Raw genomic sequence first — 21,253 nt, 5'->3', positions numbered from 1 at the left:
AAACAGCAGACCTTACCCAAAGCTATCAGTCCCCATAGATTAGTTTTTGGGCTGCTTTCAGATCATTATCAGTGATGAGTCTGTGCTGCCATTACTGTAATTGCTATGGTGCCAAGTAACTATGAGACTTCAGGCTGAAAAAATTGCCAGTCTTGTACCAACACTAGGGTCTTTCAGCACAGCCTGGCACAGGGAATAAAAATTTTTACCTGCTTTCCAGAGCAGCACTGCCTGTTAGACAGCTTTTATACCAGCTTTTTTTCCTCCTTTGCCTGGGCAGTGTGCTATAGTGTGTGTCCTTCTCCAAGTCTGCTCTGTGCATCCTCTGCCCAGGCCAGGGGGACATCCTCTCCGAGCCGGCTGAGACACAGCTTGGTCCCTACCACCCTCCACGTGCACATAGCAGAATAGCTGCTGCCACCATCTGGTGGGAGAGCAGAGCAGCATAGCTGCCGACTCCATCCCCTCTTCAGTTTGCATTCGTTTTGCTTTCTGAAAAAGGTAACCTCACGTGCCCTTCTGAGAACTCTATTTTAGAGACCGACTGTCACATCCACTGACCTTGGTGAAGGAACCAAAGCTACACAACAGAAGTGGCAGGGAATAAATCAGGATGCAACAAAGGAGATGCACAGCATGCATGTAAGAAGTTCTTCCTGCAAAAGTATCTTGTCCTCCATGCCTGAAATCCACCCACCGCATTAAGTGAATCACTGCTTTGTCACCCCCAGACACAATCCACTGTCTCTCCAGCTGGCACTGGCATGATTCACAAATAGCAAAGCCACTACACAGCCAAGGTGTCTTCTTGCTCTTAGCTAACACCTGAGAAAACACTGGCTTGACTGAAGAGCCAGTCCTCAGCATCTGTTCCACAGTCCAAGGACCTGCAACTTTGTAACAGCCCACATTCAGTCAGTCTAAAGGCACTGAACATTGCAGCAACACCTGATACAAGCACTGTGGTGTTCTGAGTGTCACTGGGCTACTTATTTGAGCCCGGAAACAAACAGAAGAAAACACTCCTTTACTCAAGATTCCTGAAAAGTTGGTATCTTCAACCTAGCTTAATTAATGGTTGGTGAAGCCACTACACTGACAATACATGGGAGGCACACAGGTCTGTTCTGAAGCATGTTCAGTTTTATTTAAGAATCCTACATCAGTTGAATTTTCATTTTCGCTGCTTTACTGAATCAGGAAAATGCAAAGATTTTTCTGCAAAGAGCTGATCTGGCAGGTAAAGGTGATCAGGTTAGCTGTGGCTGCAGAGCCAGGTTCACTGTGGCAACTGGAGGAGTACAGACTGTCCAGAGGGCAAGTAGGTGATGTTGCGAGACCTTGAGAGCTGGTAAGCAATATCTTCAGCTGCCTCCAGCTTGCGTAGCTCAATTAAGCCATCACCTGCAGTGGCTAGTGAGTTGGCAATCAGCTCAGCTGCTTTGGAGTCTCCCTCAGCTGAGATGACAGCTGCTTTCTTCTGCTGCTCAGCCTGCAAGGGAACAGGTGAGAAGAAAAATGAGCAGAAAAGAAAAGAGAAGGAAGATACTACTGTCAAGTTTAAAGTATAAATTTCCCCTTCACCACCCCTTACTGTTCTTTCCTCCAGAAGACTTAAGAGAGCTAAAACAGAAGGTGTTTGTATCTTAAAGCTGTACATACATACATTATTTTTTTGCCTACTGTGGAGAAGAGGTTTAAAAATCAACTTGAAATTGTCTTATCTTAACCTCCTGAAACAGCAACTCACCTAAGGGCACTCTTGGTGGATAACTATCTAAAGATTTGAGAACTGTGAACCATATTAGCATTGTGATTCTGAGTGACACCAGGTGAATGAAACATTCACCATGAGATGGAATGACAGAGATATCAGGAACTGTTTCCAAACAAAAGTTTCTCAGAAGGATAAAGTACCTTTTCCACAATGAACCTGGCTCGCTCTGCTTCTTGCTGGGCCACTTGCTTCATTTCAACTGCTTCAGTGAATTCCTTGCCAAAGGTCAGATGGGTCTGCAGGGCAGAAATCACAGTCCACAACAGCATTTACAGCAACACTGCTATCAACATCACACCTCTAAGGCAGGAGGCATCTTGCCTTTATCAGAGAAGATGGAAAGCCAGTATCGCTAAGAAAAACACAGTGTAACAGAAACTAAGCCTAGCAAGCTTTCCCTCCTTTTTAAAAGTCTCAAGGAAGACACCATGAACACAATTTCAATCCAGCAAATGGGTTAACACAAAGATCTTGAGAGACATACCATGCCCTCCTACCATTTCTTGCTTAGGGATTAGAAGCCTGCAGTCTGCCAAGCAACCCTGTTCTCTTCATGCTCAACTATGCACTGTTGTGCCCTCCCTGACCTGTTCTGTACATATACAAACTATTGGGATGTTACAGGGGAAGTGTGAGTTTCCTTAAGTAATGTATTCAGAAAAAAGACTCAAAAAATCACAAAGCCACATTCCTGCAGACACTTCCTGTGTGTTCAAAGCCAGATAAAAATGCTTGTTTCCCTTTTCTCTAGGCAGGATTTTTGAAGGAAATCCCAGAAGAGAGAGATGCATATGTAAGTCAGTCTGCAAAGATTTAATTTTACAAAGCTTCTAAGGAGGAAGGAGGGGAGTGCTCACTCCCTGGATAGTCTTAGAAGACACTACGAGGTGAAAGCTGTATACTTATTAGGAAAAAAAAGATGCTATGTCTCAGGGTACTTGTGGAACAGCAGGCTTCTCTATAGCAATCTGCAGACTGATCTATCATCCACAAAATCATTTGCTTCTCATTTTAACTACACAAGCCCTTTAATAATGGAGACTGCTGATAAGCTAGTGCTGTAATGCTTTCAAGAACTTGCTCAAGGACATAGGAGGCCAGTGACACGACCAGCTGCTTTGACCTGAACCGTAACCACTGCATTATGTGCAATTGCAGACAGACGTGGTCCACATACACAAGCTTTCACACCCCTTCTCTGATCCTCTATAATTTTCTTCCCTACTGCTCTTATTTGCACAGAGAGAAAAACTGAAGGAGAACTCTTACCAAGGATACATCATCCAGAATGAGGCCAAAAGTTGCTGCTCTCTCTGTGAGGTCTTCACTCACTTGCCTGGAGACCAGTTCTCTTTGAGTGATCAACTCTCCAGCATCAAAGCGAGCCTGAGCGAGAAGAAAGCTCTCAGAATCTCTGCTTGTCACCCAACTCCATGAAAGTAAAGCCAAGTAGTTAGAATGACAGGGAAGCAATTAGCATGGCTACAGTTTTAACTCTTCTGGATTGCCTGTTAGAGCCAAGGAGTAGAAAGAGAAGCCTCATTTTGGAGCTTTACATTTTCCACAATTCAGCAGGTCCCATCAGTGCTAAAACAAAAGAGAGGTGAGGGGTGGAGCCCAGCAGCATTCATGCTATTCTTACCACAACAGACTTGAGGATTTCAGTTGTGATGGAGGGCAGGACGCGCTCATCGTAGTCCTCTCCAATACTTGTGAAGATCCGGGGTAACTGCGCAGTCACCGGTCTGAACAGGATACGCAGTGTGATGTTCACATTCTGTAGATCTGCAGAAATAGTCACAAATTTAGCAGCAGACCTCATGGGCAGGAGATATCTTGATGTTGTCCTCTCCAGAGGAAAGCAAAATAAGACAAAATAAACATTCAGACTTCTGAGAAAGAAAAGGTTTTTAGTATTTCTTTCACCAAGGACTGCTTTTCACTTAGGGATCCAAATGCTCCTTACAGATTAAATTTAAGCTTCAGTTTGTCTGTAATGCAGGGAATTACTGACCCTACTGCAAACAAAGAAATTTCTTATTTAAGGGACAAATATCAAACTATTCCTGACTGCTAAACTCTGCACACATTGAATCTCCACGTTCAGAAAAGAAAGCCCTCATGCCTATAGTACTTTTCAGCAGGTTAACGATCATAAAAGTCTTGATTGTGGGAAAGCTTCTTCTCATGCCTCTGTTCACCCAGCTGCAAAGCAGCAAAAGAGTGAGACACACACACAGCACATCAGACTGCCCAGATCTTGTAGAGCTGCCCAGTCCAAAACTCACCTTTGCTGCCAGTGATGACAGGTATGTTACGTGGGCGAGAACGGCAGTCAAAAATGATTGGTTTCTGTACCCAGGGGATGAGGAAGTGAGTGCCTTCTCCTACCACTGTGTCCTGGACCCCACGGAATCGATCAAAGATAACAGCTCTGTGTCCTGCATCAACTGCAAAAGAAAACATAGTTTCAGTATTGTCACAAGTTATATCTGCACAGCACCAAAACTTCCATAGGAACAGTCCATGGCAGTTAGTTAAGGCCTTTTGCTGTGTGAAACTGGTGAAAATATTTATATTCTTAGGAGCAACAAATCAAAAGAGATACTCATCCACAACCCTTGACCCCTCAGCCTGCTCACAAGTGACAGTTTTCTTGAGAAAAGTCTGCAGTCCTCCTACTTACGCAATGCACGAGGTACAAAACAGCCCTGAAAGGCTTCATAACTCTTTTCCCCAGATACCATTAGCAACAAAAGTACAGAGCAACCACACACCCTGGCAAAAAGGATATAAAGAGAACTGGAAGCGCTCAGCCTGTCCCACTCACCATTGTATAGAGCAGAATTGACAACTCCACCTGCAACAGCCAGCCCCAGGCCGAACTTCCCAATGCTTTCAAACACTTTGGCAGCCATTTCACACGTGCAGTTCTAGCCCCTTTAAGAAGTACCTCCTGCAAAAATCCACAACTTCAGTAAAACCATACAAAACAAGAAAGCCAGGCAGCCCTGCACGTGTGCACCTACAGACCTGAGAAGTATCCCTCCTCCAAAAAACCCGCCCTGCAGTGGGAGCAATCATCACAACAGCTCTTTCTCTCCCCCACAGCAGCCACACAGGCCTCCCTCCCCCCCACCACGCAGCTTCTCCCTGGGCTCTGATCCCAAGGCCCCGCAGCTCTCCATGCTCCAGCAGCTCTCCCCTGCCCCAGCTCCCCCCATCCCCTCCGTACCCCTCGAGGAACCCCACACCTGGAACCCACTTTAAGTGCCTCACATGTCCCCGTTCTCCCCACCGCCCTCCTCCCATCCACGCTCTCTGAGACCGCTGACTCCCAGGACAGAGGCCTGGTAAACGGAGGTCCCGCTCCTACCCGCAGATCGCAGCGCAGCTCCCAGGAGCCCGAGACCCTTCACCCCCTCCCACCCCGCTCTCCTCCCGCAGCGCCCCTGACCTCCACATGAATCCACGGCCGCCCACCCTACCGCGCCTGCGTGCTACGTCAAGACGCCCGCTCCCCATTGGTCCACGCTTCCTCGCGGCACTCTGGGACTTGTAGTTCTTCGTTGCCTTTTCAGCTGCCGGGCGGGACACAACTCCCGGCGAGCTCCGCGGTGGCCCGCTTGCTGAGTAAGACTGCTTCCCATTGGCTGCTTCTCCTGCTGCCCGCTACTGCCGTCCGCTGACAGAAACGAGGTACTGCGGTCTGAGGGAGCGGGGTCGGTCAAGATGGTGGGGGGGGTCTGGAGGCCTCCAGGGGCTACCCAACGTGTTCTGATATACTAGAGGCCTCCTAGAGTTCCCCACTGTGCTCCAGAGTGCCCTGGAGGCACCAAGGACTCCCAAAATTTCTCTATTTCTCTTGGTCTCTTAAAAGAGAGAGAGAAAAAAACTTTTACAGGAGGACCAGCCCTGTCAGCCTTCTGTCTGACCGCAGTAGCACCATCTATATGATGGATGTATTAAATGGATGCTTTGAGTTCTAATTTAGATGCCGCCTGATGCATTCTAGATGGTAACATAGCAGAAATTTTTACTCAACAGCTGAGCTTTTTCTTACCTCTGTCTCACTTAAGGGGAGTACCAAAGCACCAGAACAGCTGAAGAAAACCTCTGATCCTTTATTCAAAACACATTTCCTGAACCAGCAACTCACACAGGGCTGTGAGTGTGGTGCATTGCCCCTCACTGTGTCATCTGCTGGGATCACACAGAAATGGTGAAGCCAGCTTCCTCCCTGGGGCAGCTCTCAGCCAGCAGTCCTGGAGCCTGGCAGCCCCAGAGAGAGAACAGGGCATAACACACCCAGAGTGGATAAGGATTTGGGAGAGCACTCATTGCTTAAGAGAGACTGTTCCCTTTGAGGCACAATGCTGTTTTATTTAGGTGTTAGCTTTTGCTGCTGACATTGGTGAAATGGCCCCTTGTGCTGTACACAGGCGGTGCTGGGTTCACTCTGCTTGTGGTGGAGGTCTGGGAGTCCCTGGTCCTCACCATTGCTGCATGTATTGTACAGCCTAAAGATGCAAAGGGAAATTGTCTCTTCTGTACTATTGTTTCCTGTACGTGTGAAACACTCAAGGAATCATTTTGCGTTATTCACACTAAGCCTATAGGAAGAAGTTACCAACCTCCTCCTCAACGATCTAAGCACAAAAGAAAACCGTAACACCACAAATCTAAACGTGTCCTGCGTGGCTCTCACGTGCGTTCCAGGTCCTTGAGGAGCTCCTTACCGTGAAGCGGTTGGGCAGCTTGGCACTGGGGTTCGAGGCATGATGACACGGGCAGCAGCAGCGGCAGGGCTGAGGCTCTGTGACAGGAACGAGGCAGCCCTGAGCCGGGCTGGGGCCGGCTCTCAGCCCCTCCTTTCACCCCGGGACCGCGGGGCCGCTTTCTGCTCACCGGGCGGCAAGGCCTGCGTCGCGCTGTTATCGATGCTGTGCCTTGTATCCTTCCCGGAGCTGCCCGTGGCCTGCAAAGCAGGGACGGGGCGATGAGGGCCACCCCAACGCCACGCCCCCGGCCCCGGCCCCGCCCCGGCCCTACACACACCCGTAGCAACGCAGCCCTGCGCCGCTCTAGCGCCGCCTGTCTGCGCCTCGCCTCCCAGTGGAAGGCCGACATGGCGGCGGCGGGCGTTGCCTAGCAACGGGCACTTCCTGCGCCCCGAGCGTGCACCTCCTGCGCTGATTGGCTCCGGAGCGAGATGTTCTAGCACACCCACATCCTCTCTATGATCAGCTTGACTTCCGGTGCCTCCCGGATGCGGAAGTGGCTCCGAGTGTACGGGGGAAGCCATGGCGGACCTGGCGGCTCTAGAGGAGCTCGCCAAGCTCGAGTACTTGTCGCTGGTTTCCAAGGTCTGCACCGAACTCGACAACCATCTGGGCATCAATGACAAGGACCTGGGTAAGCAAGGCAGGGCGGCAGCTGTGGGGAGGGCGGTTGTAGCCGGGCCTAACGGCCCCCACACCTTCAGCGATGGGCTTTTGAAATTCAGAGAAATATATAAAAAGTCTTCTGAAGAGACATTGTGACGAAGCGCTTTGATGTGAGCCTCTAGAAAGCGAAGCCGCTGCCCTGTAGGTAGATGGATCTAGCTAGGCATTGCCCTCGCACTGTTTGATTTACTTTGTGCTCTTTCTTTGTAGCTGAATTTGTCATCAGTCTCGCTGAGAAAAACACGACGTTTGACACGTTTAAAGCTGTTCTTATAAAGAATGGGGCTGAGTTCACCGTAAGTGAGATCTGAATGTTTTTGTGTGTTCCTTTGTCCCGGTTTATCTAAGAGAGATGTGGGGATTGGCTGCTGATTTTCTTGAACTGCAGAGCTATGCAGTGTTCAGCTTTTCAATTTTCTTTGCCCTTGTTGTTTACCCCTATATTGTAACAAACAAAAGTGATGCTATCACTTCTTAGATCTAAGCCTTCTATTCTGTTTTCAGGATTCCCTTATCAGTAACTTGCTGCGTCTCATACAGACAATGCGGCCTCCATCAAAACCATCTACGAGTAAAGGTGAGTGAAGTCTTTTCCTTTCCATCACTTCAGTAAAAAAGAAACAGAAACAACAAAACTGTACTCTTAAGTCCTTTGCAGTTTTTGTCTGTATTTGATGAGAGCAATATATTTAGTATTCTAAAATCCGTAAGATCTGTATTAAGAAAGTTTAACTTTATATTCAGTTTCAGAAAGGCTGAGGAGAAATCATTTTGACTCTTCAAAATTTTCTTACTTGTTTATTTGTTTGTTTTGTTAATCTCAAAATCAGAGGTCGTTACCAAACCCAAATCGGAAAAGGAAAGGTTGAAGGAATTATTTCCAGCCCTTTGCAGGCCAGACAATCCCAATGTTAGGGTAAGGTCATTATTTCAGTTTTCTTTCATGACTGTGTGAAAATGGAGTTTGTGGCTTTTTTGATGTCTCTGTTTATTTCAAGTTTTTCTTCATGTTAGCGTTTGTATCTCCAGCCAAAGCATGAATAAGAGCAGACTGAGACATAAAACATAAAAGAGCCTGAAGGCTGATATTATTGGGTGTAGTCATCAGGAATGGCTGTTACAAACAGTTGCTTCTAGAAAGTCGTATTTTGTAACTCAGTAACAATTTCAGGTGTTGGGATGAAGCTGTCTTTTACCTAGAAGCAGAATTGGCACACGATTGTGGCAAAGTAAAGTAGCTTTGTTACACTATTTGTTTGCTCTTATCATGTATTCTGCCTGCTCTTTTTTTTAACTTGCATTCTTTTTACTTGTATTCTTTCTGAATAGAAAAGCATGAGATTATTTTTTCTCTAGGTGAATTCTCTGTGACAGATTTTTTTCTCAGCTGTCATATAGAATGATTCTCTGTTCTTGCAGAATATGCTGGATGAAGATGATGTGAAAGTGGCAGCAGATGCACTTAAAGAACTTGAAGCTCTGATGCCTAGTGCAGACAGGCAAGGCAAACAAAAGAACAGTGACCACCGGTATGTTTTTAGTTCATCTTTAAGGGAATGGATGTTGGCAGTTAATGTTGCCTGCTTGCTTTGTGGAATTTCAGTGTGAATATATTTTGTTTTGTTTGTTAAGGGCAAAGAAAAAGAGGAGGAGCCGAAGCCGAAGCAGGGACAGGAAACGAAGGCACAGATCTCGCTCTAGGTCTCGTTCCAGGACTCGGGATAGGAACAGGGGTAAATCCAGATACTACTCAAGGAGCAGGAGCAGGAGTCCAAGCAGGGACCGTAGGGATCGAGACAAGTATCTCGAGAGGAGCAATGAGAGATGGAGAGACAAACATGTAGACCGTCCGCCACCTGAGGAGCCTTCCATTGGAGACATTTACAATGGGAAAGTCACCAGCATAATGCAGTTTGGGTGCTTTGTGCAGCTGGAAGGACTAAGGTATGTGATAATATTTACCACAAATCTGGTACTGTTCTGTCTCTGCTTTTTTCTGCTAGTGTCTTAAAGAGGTTATGATGCTACAAAAAGGTACACTGACTTTTGTTGCCAAAATGAAGTTCTGTTTCAGAAAAATAAGTTAGACAGCAGAGAACATTATCTGTTTTTAGAAGGAACACTTTATGAACATACACAGACAATCAGTTCACAACAAAATATTTTAATCCAGACTCTGAATGAAGGGAAGGACCATCTAAGTAATAATGTTCAACATCTCATGTACCTCTCTTTCACCTACAGGAAGCGTTGGGAGGGCTTGGTCCACATCTCAGAGCTTCGAAGAGAAGGACGTGTTGCCAATGTTGCTGATGTTGTGAGCAAAGGACAAAGAGTTAAGGTCAAAGTGTTATCCTTTACTGGATCCAAAACTAGCCTGAGCATGAAGGTATGGAATTGTCACGTCCCACAGGATGTGGAATCCATTCTGTGGTGCTTAATGTAGAAGTTATGGGATGCTAAGATGGTTAAAGATTACATTTCTTTTTGTTATCTTATTACTGAACGCTAACACATAACCTTTCAAGTCAGAGATACAGCTGTAACTTAAGCAATCTGTTATCTCATATTCATTCTCTTTAGGTTCTTCTGTGTGTGTTTCTGATGTAATAGTTTGAATAGTTTTTTTTTACTTGATACTCATCTGAGTGACCGATGAAACTTCAAGCTGCTGCTATGCTTGTCTAGATGCAATGTAGGTAGAGCTGACTAATTAATCTATCTGATGTAGGATGTTGATCAAGACACGGGGGAAGACTTGAATCCAAACCGGAGGAGAAACTTGGTTGGAGAAACCAATGAAGAAACTTCTATGAGAAATCCAGACAGACCCAGTCACCTGTCCTTGGTGAATGCCCCGGAGGTGGAGGATGATACCCTGGAACGGAAACGCCTCACCCGAATTTCAGACCCAGAGAAATGGGAAATAAAGCAGGTGTGTTTTGTCTTGAGAAGAATAGGGTGTCACTAAGTAAAACTGCTAAGGTTTTGTGGTCTAAAATGCAGTGCCTAGTTTAGTTTGTACCTTGGCTCTAAATTGCTGCTTTCTCGTGGGACTTTTTGGCCAGCTGTCTCATGCTGATGTTATGCTTAATAACAGAAAGACTGTTCTAAGGCTGGATGATATGGGGAGATGTGTGCCAGAATGTGGGAATGTCCTCAGCAAAGGAATGGTCCTTCATTTTGAAATCAGAACATTCCTTTTTTCCTGGCTTACAAGTCTGACAGTATCATTAGAACTGAGACCTCATGGGTGTAAGCTGTGGTCGTTCATGAGGACTAATTAATGTTTTATTCATTGTCTTACCAGATGATTGCAGCTAATGTGCTTTCCAAGGAAGAGTTTCCTGACTTTGATGAGGAGACTGGGATTCTTCCTAAAGTTGATGATGAAGAAGGTAGTATTTCTAAATAGTCTTATGGTTCTTAATTCCTTATGTTTCTGGACATGTCTTGATGCAAAATGACTGTGAAACATGTAGCAATTTTCTTAAACATTTAGAACTTTCTATTAAAATTACCACTTCTTGATTTTAGATGAAGATCTTGAGATTGAGTTAGTTGAAGAGGAACCACCATTCCTTCGAGGTCATACTAAACAGAGCATGGATATGAGTCCTATAAAAATAGTAAAGGTAAGAAGAGATTTCTGGGATTAAAGACAGTACACTTTATTTAATTGATTTAATTGGAGCACTTGAAATCTTAATTTTTTAATTTTTATTTTTTTTTGCTTTTCAGAATCCAGATGGTTCATTGTCCCAGGCTGCAATGATGCAGAGTGCTTTAGCTAAAGAAAGAAGAGAACTTAAACAAGCCCAAAGAGAAGCAGAGATGGATTCTATCCCCATGGGACTTAACACGCATTGGGTGGATCCTCTCCCTGATGGTATGCCTGAATACATGTAACTGTGAACTGTGCATTTTTTGTGGCAGCTGAGGATGCATTACTAAACAGCAAGATGGATGGTGAAACAATTTAATTTATTTTTTAGCCTGGAAATTAATGTAATAGAGGGAGTATACATATAGGAACTTCCAAAACACATAAATACACAACAGAAGTACAGAAGGCATGGATGATGGAGCGATAGGAGGAGGATTATTGGGACCTGTGCTGTGTGAACTTAAATGTGATAATGGAATTGTTTCTTTTCTAGTGGATGGAAGGCAAATAGCTGCAAATATGCGAGGCATTGGGATGATGCCCAATGATATCCCAGAGTGGAAGAAACATGCATTTGGTGGCAACAAAGCCTCTTATGGTAAGAAGACACAGCTTTCTATCATTGAGCAGAGAGAGAGTCTCCCGATCTTCAGGCTGAAGGAGCAGCTGATACAAGTAAGACTCTTGAAATGATGTTTGAACAAGCAGTAATTTAATGTAAACGTTGTCTTAGCTTGTTAGTAGGTGAATAACCATTTGATAAGTGCAGAACTGTAGCACAAAGTAATTATTTTTATTTACTAGTTTATATATTAGTAAATCAAAATTGAAACTGGAATCACATTGGTAAAGAGATTTGTCAGCTATGTGGTTGAGAAGTTTGCAGACTCTTTCAGTAAGAGCATATCACTTTTGGTCTGGGTCAGAGAAGTAGGTCCTCAGTCTAGCCCTAACCATACTATGTTTATTCTTGTTCGTTCTCATTTTTGAAACTCTTTACGTATGTATTTTTTATGATCTTTTCTAGGCTGTGCACGACAACCAGATTCTGATTGTTATTGGAGAGACAGGATCTGGGAAGACAACACAGATTACCCAATACCTGGCTGAGGCAGGGTACACATCAAGAGGAAAGATTGGATGCACTCAGCCTCGCAGAGTGGCTGCAATGTCTGTTGCGAAGAGAGTGTCAGAAGAATTTGGTTGCTGTTTGGGACAGGAGGTGAATTTCAGAGTTGAACGATGTGCCAGAATAAGCATGAAGAAAAGCAGGAGAAATCAATAGTGGAGCTGTTTTTTTTGGCTCATGTATATGTGTGTGTTCCCTTGTAAGCTGTAAAATTGGCTGGCAGAATAATCAAACTAGGATTTAATGGTAGTAATTATTTCTTTTAGGTGCAGATCCGGTTTTAATGTAAAAACGGTGTGTTTTCTATTCAACTTTTCCTTCTAGGTTGGCTACACCATTCGATTTGAAGACTGCACTAGCCCTGAAACTGTCATCAAGTACATGACAGATGGTATGTTACTGAGAGAGTGCTTGATAGATCCTGATCTGACCCAGTATGCCATTATTATGCTGGATGAAGCCCATGAGCGGACAATTCACACAGATGTGCTCTTTGGACTCCTGAAAAAGGTAATGTCATAGCTGATTTCTATTGATCTGATGTCCTCTGTGTACTGTATACAGGTAGGAGCCCACTGGGAAAGGCAAGGCCAGACAAGTCAAGTTTATTCCAGTACTGAGTTTCTTAGGAAGCAAAGCAATGTTTCCTATAATCTGTAGTCCATGTTTTTCTCTGTGTGAAGATAAAGCAAGCAAAATTCAACAGAAACAAAAAACTTTAGCTCTCCAAGGTGTTCTTAACGATGGATGAGCAGAGGAACGCTATTGCATTGCTCTTCCTTCTCTGGCCAAAGCTTTCTGTGATGGGTGCTGCCAAGAAAGGTTTGAAATGTGACCTTAGTGGCTGATTATTTGAAATTCTCAATGCTGGAATGAGCCACCCAACTGCCTGAGACAGCTGGTCATGTTTCTTTCTTAAATATGAAATATTTCTTTGCCTGAAATCAATTGCCATATATTATATTAGTCATCCCAAAGACAATAAGTGACCTGAGAACTTTCTTTTCCATGCCACAGACAGTGCAGAAACGGCAGGATATGAAGCTGATAGTGACGTCAGCAACACTGGATGCTGTGAAGTTCTCTCAGTATTTCTATGAGGCTCCAATCTTCACAATTCCTGGCAGAACATACCCAGTTGAAATTCTGTACACAAAAGAGCCAGAGACAGATTATTTGGATGCTAGTCTGATTACAGTAATGCAGATCCACTTAACTGAACCACCAGGTGAGTGGATAGTCATGATTCATGGATGGTGAATCTGGGTGATAGGTAACTGAGGGACTGTAACCTATGAGCAATATCTTTCTGACTCATGGAATGTGGTTGGTAACAGGAGCAGAACAGTGTCCTTGGCACTATTGTCTGTTGTTTGCAAATACAGTAAATAAAATGCTGAAGATGTTGGGTGAAAGACAAAGTGTTGCTTCTGGCTGAGGGGGCTAGCAAAAGTGGGGCTCTCTGCTTCAGATGGAAAGGTGTCATATGGAAATGTGGTAATTCAGAAGCTGTACTAAGCATACATGCTCGATTCTATGCATTTTACTTCCTCTGTAGGCGACATTTTGGTGTTTCTAACTGGCCAGGAGGAGATTGACACAGCCTGTGAGATCCTTTATGAAAGGATGAAATCTCTAGGACCTGATGTTCCAGAGCTGATTATCCTCCCAGTATATTCAGCCTTACCCAGTGAAATGCAAACCAGGATCTTTGACCCAGCCCCACCAGGAAGCAGAAAGGTAATTTCAGCTAAGTGTGACTTCATTTTCTGATGGTATATTTTAATAGTTGGGTATATTACAGTGCTGATCATATTTTTTTTTAGCATTTATGATTCTTTTAGTTACTACTTCAGACAAAGTGAAGTAGTTTTGGAGAAAAGGTGGCTTTTACGTAGCATGGAGAATGTCTTTGCTTGCATATGTGCCTACACAAAGTGGTTACTGAAGCAAACTGTTGTTTGTAGGTTGTTATTGCCACTAACATTGCTGAGACATCACTTACCATTGATGGAATATACTATGTAGTCGATCCGGGCTTTGTGAAGCAGAAGGTATACAACTCCAAGACTGGGATTGACCAGCTGGTTGTTACACCAATCTCACAGGTAGGCATTCTGTACTTAATGCTCTTATTTCCTGCTGTTAACATGCATTTAAATGGTATGGAATCCAAGCACATGGAAGCAAAGTAAGGCAATGATAAAACTTCATTTTTGAAAACTCCTTGGGATTCTTTGTGGCCGTGCTAAGGAAAACATAACTTTCCTGGGTTGTATTGAAAATCTTTTTTCTATTACTACAAATAAAATGGTGAATAGTTACTGTATTTCGCATTTTTTAACAGTACCTGTTTACACCTGTTCACTGACATGCCTTTTTTACCTTTAGGCTCAAGCAAAGCAGCGAGCAGGAAGAGCTGGGAGAACAGGACCTGGGAAATGCTATAGGCTGTACACAGAGCGTGCTTATCGAGATGAAATGCTAACAACCAACGTGCCTGAGATCCAGAGAACAAATTTAGCCAGTACAGTACTCTCCCTGAAGGTGGGTATTTCTCTGACTTAGCAAGTCAGCCTGATGAGAAACTTTTCAATAAGTTAGATTCTGCCTCAACCCTTTCCATGGGGGTTCAGTCAGTTGAAGTTAGTGTCAAGTTTTGATGCTTATATATCTCTGGCTGGAGTTTGGTGTCTTCCTTCTCCTCTGTGCTGTAACTTGCCTCTTCTCCACTCCCTCTGCTCAGGCTATGGGCATCAATGATTTGCTGTCCTTCGACTTTATGGATGCTCCCCCAATGGAAACTCTCATCACTGCCATGGAGCAGCTGTACACTCTGGGAGCCCTGGATGATGAGGGACTGCTCACTCGACTTGGACGCAGGGTAGGCTAAATAAATCACTTCTTGGTGCTGTCTGGGGTTGCCAGTGTTTAGAGGGTGACATGGAGCAGTTGTTCTGAATTTTCTGCTTTTTAAGGAGCAGCTGTTATTTCTGCTTATTCATAAGGTTATTTTTATGAATATCTAAAATAATCTCCTGTAAATGTTGAGATATCCTTGTGAGTGTGTGTATATAGACAAATAATTTAACGTTGAATATAATTATTCTGGGTAATACACACTGTTTTGACGAGAAAGCATAGAAAAAGAGCTTTTTTCTATTCCACTGAGGGAACTCAAGATTTTTTGAGGCTTTTCAGGGTACTCTGAAACAATTCTTTTGCAGATGGCAGAATTCCCGTTGGAGCCCATGTTGTGTAAGATGTTGATCATGTCTGTACACCTGGGATGCAGTGAGGAAATGTTGACAATAGTCTCCATGCTGTCTGTTCAGAATGTGTTCTACAGGCCTAAGGTAAGGAATGCTGCTGAGAAGAAACACTGTTACAATATGGCTGTGTTTTGTGTTGACTGCCTTAGGTCTTAGAGAGTGAGCATATCTCCCAAAATAAACTTCTTGGTTCATGCATTACATATCTGATATCTATTTTGGATAAACAGTCTGCAGCTGGGGAGATGCAGTAGTTTCTTTGCAGGTGGGAAGATGGAAGTTACAAGTCTTTTTCTTTTCCCAGTAAACACATATAATCCTAAGCCAAGTCAGCTTTAGCTCTGCAGATCAGAATGGCTTTGTCGTTTTTGCATACATGGAACGTATTTCTTCAGAACAAACCATTGATGATTGCTTTTAAGTCAGCAAGCAGCAGACTGTGCTGTGGTAGGATTCCTTCGCAGCAGACTCCTTTTGGAACCATTGATTCTTTGTTAAGACGGCCTGCTGCATCTTAGACCAAAATTGAAGTTAACAGACTATGTAATACAGTGTCTAATTAATGACTTATGAGCAGATTGGAACAAGTGGGGAGGGGTTGGAAGAGCAGCAGGGTCAAAGCCACTGCTTCAGTACCTCTGGTAAGATGTAAGTGATAGATGCCTACTTTATGTGTTAGGATAAACAAGCACTTGCTGATCAGAAGAAAGCCAAGTTCCATCAGACAGAAGGTGACCACCTCACTCTGCTGGCTGTGTACAATTCCTGGAAGAACAATAAGTTTTCCAATCCTTGGTGCTATGAAAACTTTATCCAAGCCCGCTCCTTACGCAGGGCACAGGACATCCGCAAGCAGATGTTGGGCATTATGGACAGGTGAGCATCTCCAGAGGAGCAGGTACTCAATTTGTAGTGTTCTTATACTGTAGTAACTGAACAAAATGTGTTAATCTGATGCTAGTGATTCCACTTGGAAATGGAGAACTCCATTTTTTTTTCTCCCTAACTCTTTTCTGGCAGGCACAAGCTGGATGTGGTGTCCTGTGGCAAGGCAACAGTTCGAGTCCAGAAGGCCATTTGCAGTGGCTTCTTCCGAAATGCAGCAAAGAAGGATCCCCAGGAGGGTTATCGAACACTCATTGATCAACAAGTAGTCTATATTCACCCATCCAGTGCTCTCTTCAACAGGCAGCCAGAATGGTAAGGTGACATAAGGAAAGGGAAATCATGTAATTTCCTGTTTCAATTCAGACTCCGTAACTTAAAAGCCTATAGTGTGCTCTATTTGTAGAATACAGATTGAAGTGCAGGCTTCTGACTTTGAGCAGTGAGTGGAGTAAGAGAAGTTTCAAGTCTGCTTTTGGCTCTGTCTGCAGATAGCATTTATGCTTCTGCAGACACGAGACTTTCATTTAGAACTAAAGCTGGGACTGAAGTGGTGGTAGTTCTGTGTTTGTTTCATGGAATCGAGTTTGAATGTTGAGAGGGAGAGAGAATGAATTGTTTTGAATAGAACGGAGCAGTTCTGTGTTGGAGAGGTAGGAGAGGAAAAAGAAGGTGGTTCTTCAGGAGGGTTCTTTTGGAGTGTTATGCTGAACGAGGGAAGAATCAGAGATAAAGTGCAGCCCTTGAGATGCCTCTTCTTGTTTGGAGATCTCAGTATCCCAAATTGCTGTCTCTTTTCACAGGGTGGTGTATCACGAACTGGTGCTGACCACCAAGGAGTACATGCGTGAAGTGACCACCATTGATCCCCGCTGGCTGGTGGAATTTGCACCAGCGTTCTTCAAGGTTTCAGATCCAACCAAACTGAGCAAACAGAAGAAGCAGCAGAGGCTTGAACCTCTGTACAACCGCTACGAGGAGCCCAATGCCTGGAGAATATCACGTGCATTCAGACGCCGATAACCTCCCTTCCCTCCTCCCACAGGCTGCTACTGCTTTCCTATGCCATTTTGGACAGTTGAGTGTCCTTTTAGAACACTTGCAATTGGAGTTCACCTACAAACTTGACAGAAAAGAGGTGTTTTCAGAGAAAAAGCACAAGGGGGCGGTGCTTGCTTATGTCAGCCGCTCTTCAGATTTCCATAGCAGCGTGACAGATGTCCTCTGTGTATTGCATCACTTCAGAAACGGTCCTTGAAACACTTTTTGAGTCATTCCCTCTTTTTTTTTAGAGACAAAACCTTAAGGCTCAGGAATCTGAGCAGAGCAACAATAAAAAGGCAGTGATTAAGAAATAGCTGCTAACCAACTTCACTGTTTGGAATGGCCAGACAAATCTATTTCTTTACTCTGCTAAGTATTTCAACTTACACTGTCAGATAGTGGCTGTTTTGGGGGAGCTGCTTATTCTGCATTCTTCCTGTTCAGTTTAACTATTTGCCCCTTCTGCAATGAGCTATTTAGTATCTATGGCTTTGGGATAATGCAGGAAAGGTCCCTTGAAACTCAGCTAGAATGTCTGTTACGCTTGGATAATGGCACGGGTCAGACTGCAAGTCTTATCCTTCCTCACCATCTCCTATGTGCTGAAGGCTAGTATATCAAATGGTAATTAACCACATCCACTCTGTAGCACAGCTCTGTCTATGAGCGTAAGTGGTTGCAGATGTTTGGACTTTCTCTACAATGTGTCATGTGTTTTATTTCCACTTACAACACTTGGTGACATCACAACTGTTGGCTTTTCAGTAGGATATTCTCTTACAGCTGAAATGTCTGTAAAGCATGGTGTAGCAGTTCCCTGTGTAAGAGCAGATCTGACTATCCACTGTGCACTATGTCATGCTGAAGGTATCTGTAAATTGTTTTTTTTCTGTTGCAAACAGATGGAACTTATTTGGTGCCACAGATGGAGATCCCCAACTTCTTCATTTTCCCCAAACCTGGGACGTTTGCTAAAGGTGTTGAAATGAGTAGAAAGGACTTGTCTGGCTGTTCTGTACCCAGCAGCCCAGAGGAATGCTTCACTCTGAAAAGATGTGTTGTATCTATGTACAAAAGTGGTCAGAGATGTTGTATATACTGGTTTTTTATGTTATATAAATACCCTGAGCCCTTCCCTGCTGTTACATCTTTACAGAGGTAAATAGAATTAGAAACTTTGTATGTTTGGAGGCTTTTAATTTTCCTTGTGTCACTGTGCAGATACAGTTGTCCTATTGAATCCTCTTCTGAGCCATTTCCCTTCTGCCTGCAAACAGAGAACAAGCCTAGCAGTGAATTAGCTTCAAGTAAAGGGGGAAAGGAGACAGGGAGTGAATAACTGGGCACGAATAAACTGAAGGGTTGCAACGAGTGCCATTCCCCAATGGTTGGCAGGCAGACTGGCATTTGCCTCCAGCTTGTGCTGGTGAGTTGCCTCATGTATGTCTTATTTCCTCCTGGAAGTCCAACCTTTTGCCCTTTATGCAAGAAAGATAAATGTGATTTTTTACAGCCGCCCTCACACGTGCTCCATCTGCTATAGTAACTACCTTAGCCTCATTAATGGGCTCGTTACCAGAGCCAATGTGACAGCAAAGTGCTCCTTATACAACAGGGGCTTTGTTTGTAGTAATTCAGTTTCCATGAGCTTTCTGTGACAATTGCAGGGGGCTGTGATGCTGACCCATTAGCACTGGCGTGGAATTTTTCATTTATGAATGTATTGTTCTCCTTAAGCCAGCTGGGAATGCAGTGAGTACCCGTTTTGAGCACACGTGTTTTGTGTGTGCATTTTCTGTCACCTGCATAAATCCTTGGGCTGGTGTCTGTGCTGGAGGTGCTGGAGCTGGGTTGTGCTGCTTGGTCTGGGCTGAAAATGGTGCTGGAGCTCATGGAGCTGCTAGGGCAGCAGTCTGTGCTCAAGAGGGAAAGGAGGGAGCCCTTGAATGGAGAAAAGTTTCTCTTCTCTTCGAAATAACAGTTCCCTTTGGCCACGATAAAAGCAAAGAGGTGGAAATGAATTGGATCGTGGTGGCTCCTGGCTGTTCTGGAGTGTGACTGTTCATTTCTACCACCAAGCTCTGCCCCACTGTCAGTGCCTGAAAACTCTGCTGATGGAAATCCATTGGCAGATTGGTGCACCTGAGCAGAGCCAGGGAGGGGAGGAGGAGCTGCTGGCTGACACAGGTGGCGATGAGCAGTGCTGAGGCCCACAGCTGCCAGCTGGAGCCGAGCTCCAAGCCCTGCCCTCTGGGTGTCTGCTGGAGCCTTGGGGTCCTCCTGCAGTGAGCTGCCTCTGAGCACAGAGGTGTGACCCTCTCCACAACAAACCCAGGGAAACCTCTCAAGGATCAGAGCTGAGGAGTGCACCCAGAGCCCCTGCAGCACCAAAGGTGAGTACAGGCACTGCTCACCTGTGCTCAGGTGCGCATCCCTGCGCTGATTTCCTTCATAGTTTTCATAATGTCTGTGTTCCTGTTGTGCATTAATGCAAAGTGCTTCGAAACTAAAGTACCATGCTGGGCTGTTTATGGGGTTGGTCTTTTTGGTTTTGCCTTTTGTTGTTGTTGTTGTTTCCTCTTTAATAACTCACATTTAAGTCGTTTGTACTGGGATCCTTGAACTGCGCCGGGGTTTTGGATAGGTAGAAATCAGTTTGGTTGAGGCTGTGTCAGCTGCTGGGCTGTGCCTGCCTGACCCTGGGGGCTCTGTCTCTCTCTGCCTGATGGAATGAAAGCAGAAAGGGCAGCAGTGGCAGCACCCCCCAGACTTACATGGAGCTCACTCAGAGAAATGGAAACAGGTGTTGTGGAGCTGAGCCAGAACATGAGAGGCGCTTCAGGTGCTATTAACTGCTCCAGCTAATGAGCTCCCCCTTCAACTGCCTCCCTTACTGCTGCTTTGCTCTCCCACCCCATACCTGCCCATCGTTCCAGGATGGACACATTATTAATGGCTGAAGCTGCTGTGGGCAGCTCTGCTCCCCCTGCCCTGCATTCAGCACACTGCAGGCACTCCCCCCTGCTGTCGTATGGGTGTCTCAGCCATCAGCCTGCAGGGAGATCAATATTCATTGTGCCCAATGGCATCCAGCAGGTGCGGTGGATGGCATCGTTACTGTGATTCAAGGAAGAGGGGAAGATGTGCAGAGGTGGCATTAGGGCTGATGTATTTAGCAGGGCAAATCTCTTGTGCGTATCTGCAAGACCAATGCCAGTGCCTCCATAAAACACTGTAAGGATTTAATGTCCTGATGTTAGTGCCTCTGGGGTTGTGCTCACCCATGGTGTTGTAATGGTGTGGCATGCACTGCCCAGCATTGTGCCTGGTGCCCCTGGGACAGGACATGTGCCAAAGCAGTGGAGCAGTGTCTTGCACTCTGTGCTGGATCAGGGAGAGGTGTGTGGGAAGGGGATTGTTAACACAATGCAATCAGGTGAGATTTGCTATTGCCTTTCTTCATTACCACCATTCAGCCTTATGGAATCCAGTGGTAGAATATTTCCTGCACCAATCTCCATTCAGAAAATCCTATAGATGTGGTCTCAGGAGAGTTCAGCTCCACTTGGCAACCTGTTAGGGCTCATTCCTTTGTCCCAGACAGCACACACTTAAGGGTACATCGGGGACATGCTGTAATGTTGCACGTTAATTATTTACTATGACCAGAAAGGAACTTTGCATTGTGTTCTATGTGAGAGATTTATGGAGCATCCTGCTGGGCTCTGTGCTGTTACTGGAGGCAGAGGGACAGCAAGGCCATGGCAACAGGAGCAACAAGCTGAACAGACATGCTAGGAAAAGGTAAAATTGGAAAGAAATGAATGCTGAAGGTTTATTTCCTGCTGGTCCCAAAGCACCGTTGTATCCTGAGGAATAAGCCAGTAGGATAAATCTTGAATAGGGTAAGGAAACAATAGTGAAAAAGTGTGAGAATATCAGGTGTATGTGCATCCAGGTGGCAGAGTGTTGTCGGGAGCAGAAATTGCCTTTGGGGGCTTTTTGAGGAAGAGCAATGGTGTGAGCTATGTC

The 21,253-nt window shown here is 44.9% G+C and overlaps 2 protein-coding genes across 2 annotated transcripts; one reads left to right on the top strand and one right to left on the bottom strand.

The window, feature by feature from the left end:
• Positions 1 to 1,125: 1,125 nt before the first annotated feature.
• PHB (prohibitin) lies at positions 1,126 to 5,272 on the bottom strand. The gene is given in 7 exon segments (NM_001177735.1): positions 1,126 to 1,492; positions 1,918 to 2,013; positions 3,047 to 3,163; positions 3,420 to 3,562; positions 4,066 to 4,227; positions 4,608 to 4,733; positions 5,235 to 5,272. Coding segments are annotated over 6 exon segments (819 nt in total). The 5' UTR covers positions 4,696 to 4,733; positions 5,235 to 5,272; the 3' UTR covers positions 1,126 to 1,279.
• Positions 5,273 to 7,062: 1,790 nt separating this feature from the next.
• DHX8 (DEAH-box helicase 8) lies at positions 7,063 to 18,403 on the top strand. Its single transcript, XM_418105.8, has 23 exons — positions 7,063 to 7,192; positions 7,435 to 7,520; positions 7,729 to 7,801; positions 8,055 to 8,140; positions 8,644 to 8,753; positions 8,857 to 9,168; positions 9,469 to 9,613; positions 9,956 to 10,159; positions 10,535 to 10,622; positions 10,762 to 10,859; positions 10,966 to 11,113; positions 11,385 to 11,566; positions 11,919 to 12,113; positions 12,345 to 12,530; positions 13,038 to 13,248; positions 13,579 to 13,760; positions 13,988 to 14,128; positions 14,412 to 14,567; positions 14,767 to 14,904; positions 15,248 to 15,376; positions 15,972 to 16,168; positions 16,313 to 16,492; positions 16,981 to 18,403. The coding sequence occupies exons 1-23, from the start codon at positions 7,081 to 7,083 to the stop codon at positions 17,198 to 17,200; spliced, it is 3,579 nt and encodes a 1,192-aa protein (XP_418105.5). The 5' UTR covers positions 7,063 to 7,080; the 3' UTR covers positions 17,201 to 18,403.
• The last annotated feature ends 2,850 nt before the right edge of the window (positions 18,404 to 21,253 follow it).

Source organism: Gallus gallus, chromosome 27 (assembly GCF_016699485.2).
Source record: "Gallus gallus isolate bGalGal1 chromosome 27, bGalGal1.mat.broiler.GRCg7b, whole genome shotgun sequence".
In the NCBI taxonomy this organism is placed as follows: Eukaryota; Metazoa; Chordata; class Aves; order Galliformes; family Phasianidae; genus Gallus; species Gallus gallus.
The sequence above is the reverse complement of the archived record's forward strand: the minus strand, read 5'-3'. Positions and strand labels throughout refer to the sequence as shown.

What these genes read in the sequence shown, in the direction of transcription:
- DHX8 (XM_418105.8), top strand. Translation starts at nt 7,081, where the DNA reads ATGGCGGACCTGGCGGCTCTAGAGGAGCTCGCCAAGCTCGAGTACTTG. An exon ending in GTCCTATAAAAATAGTAAAG is followed by an intron (nt 10,860 to 10,965) that starts GTAAGAAGAGAT and finishes TTTGCTTTTCAG; the next exon opens with AATCCAGATGGTTCATTGTC. An exon ending in GTTGCTGTTTGGGACAGGAG is followed by an intron (nt 12,114 to 12,344) that starts GTGAATTTCAGA and finishes TTTTCCTTCTAG; the next exon opens with GTTGGCTACACCATTCGATT.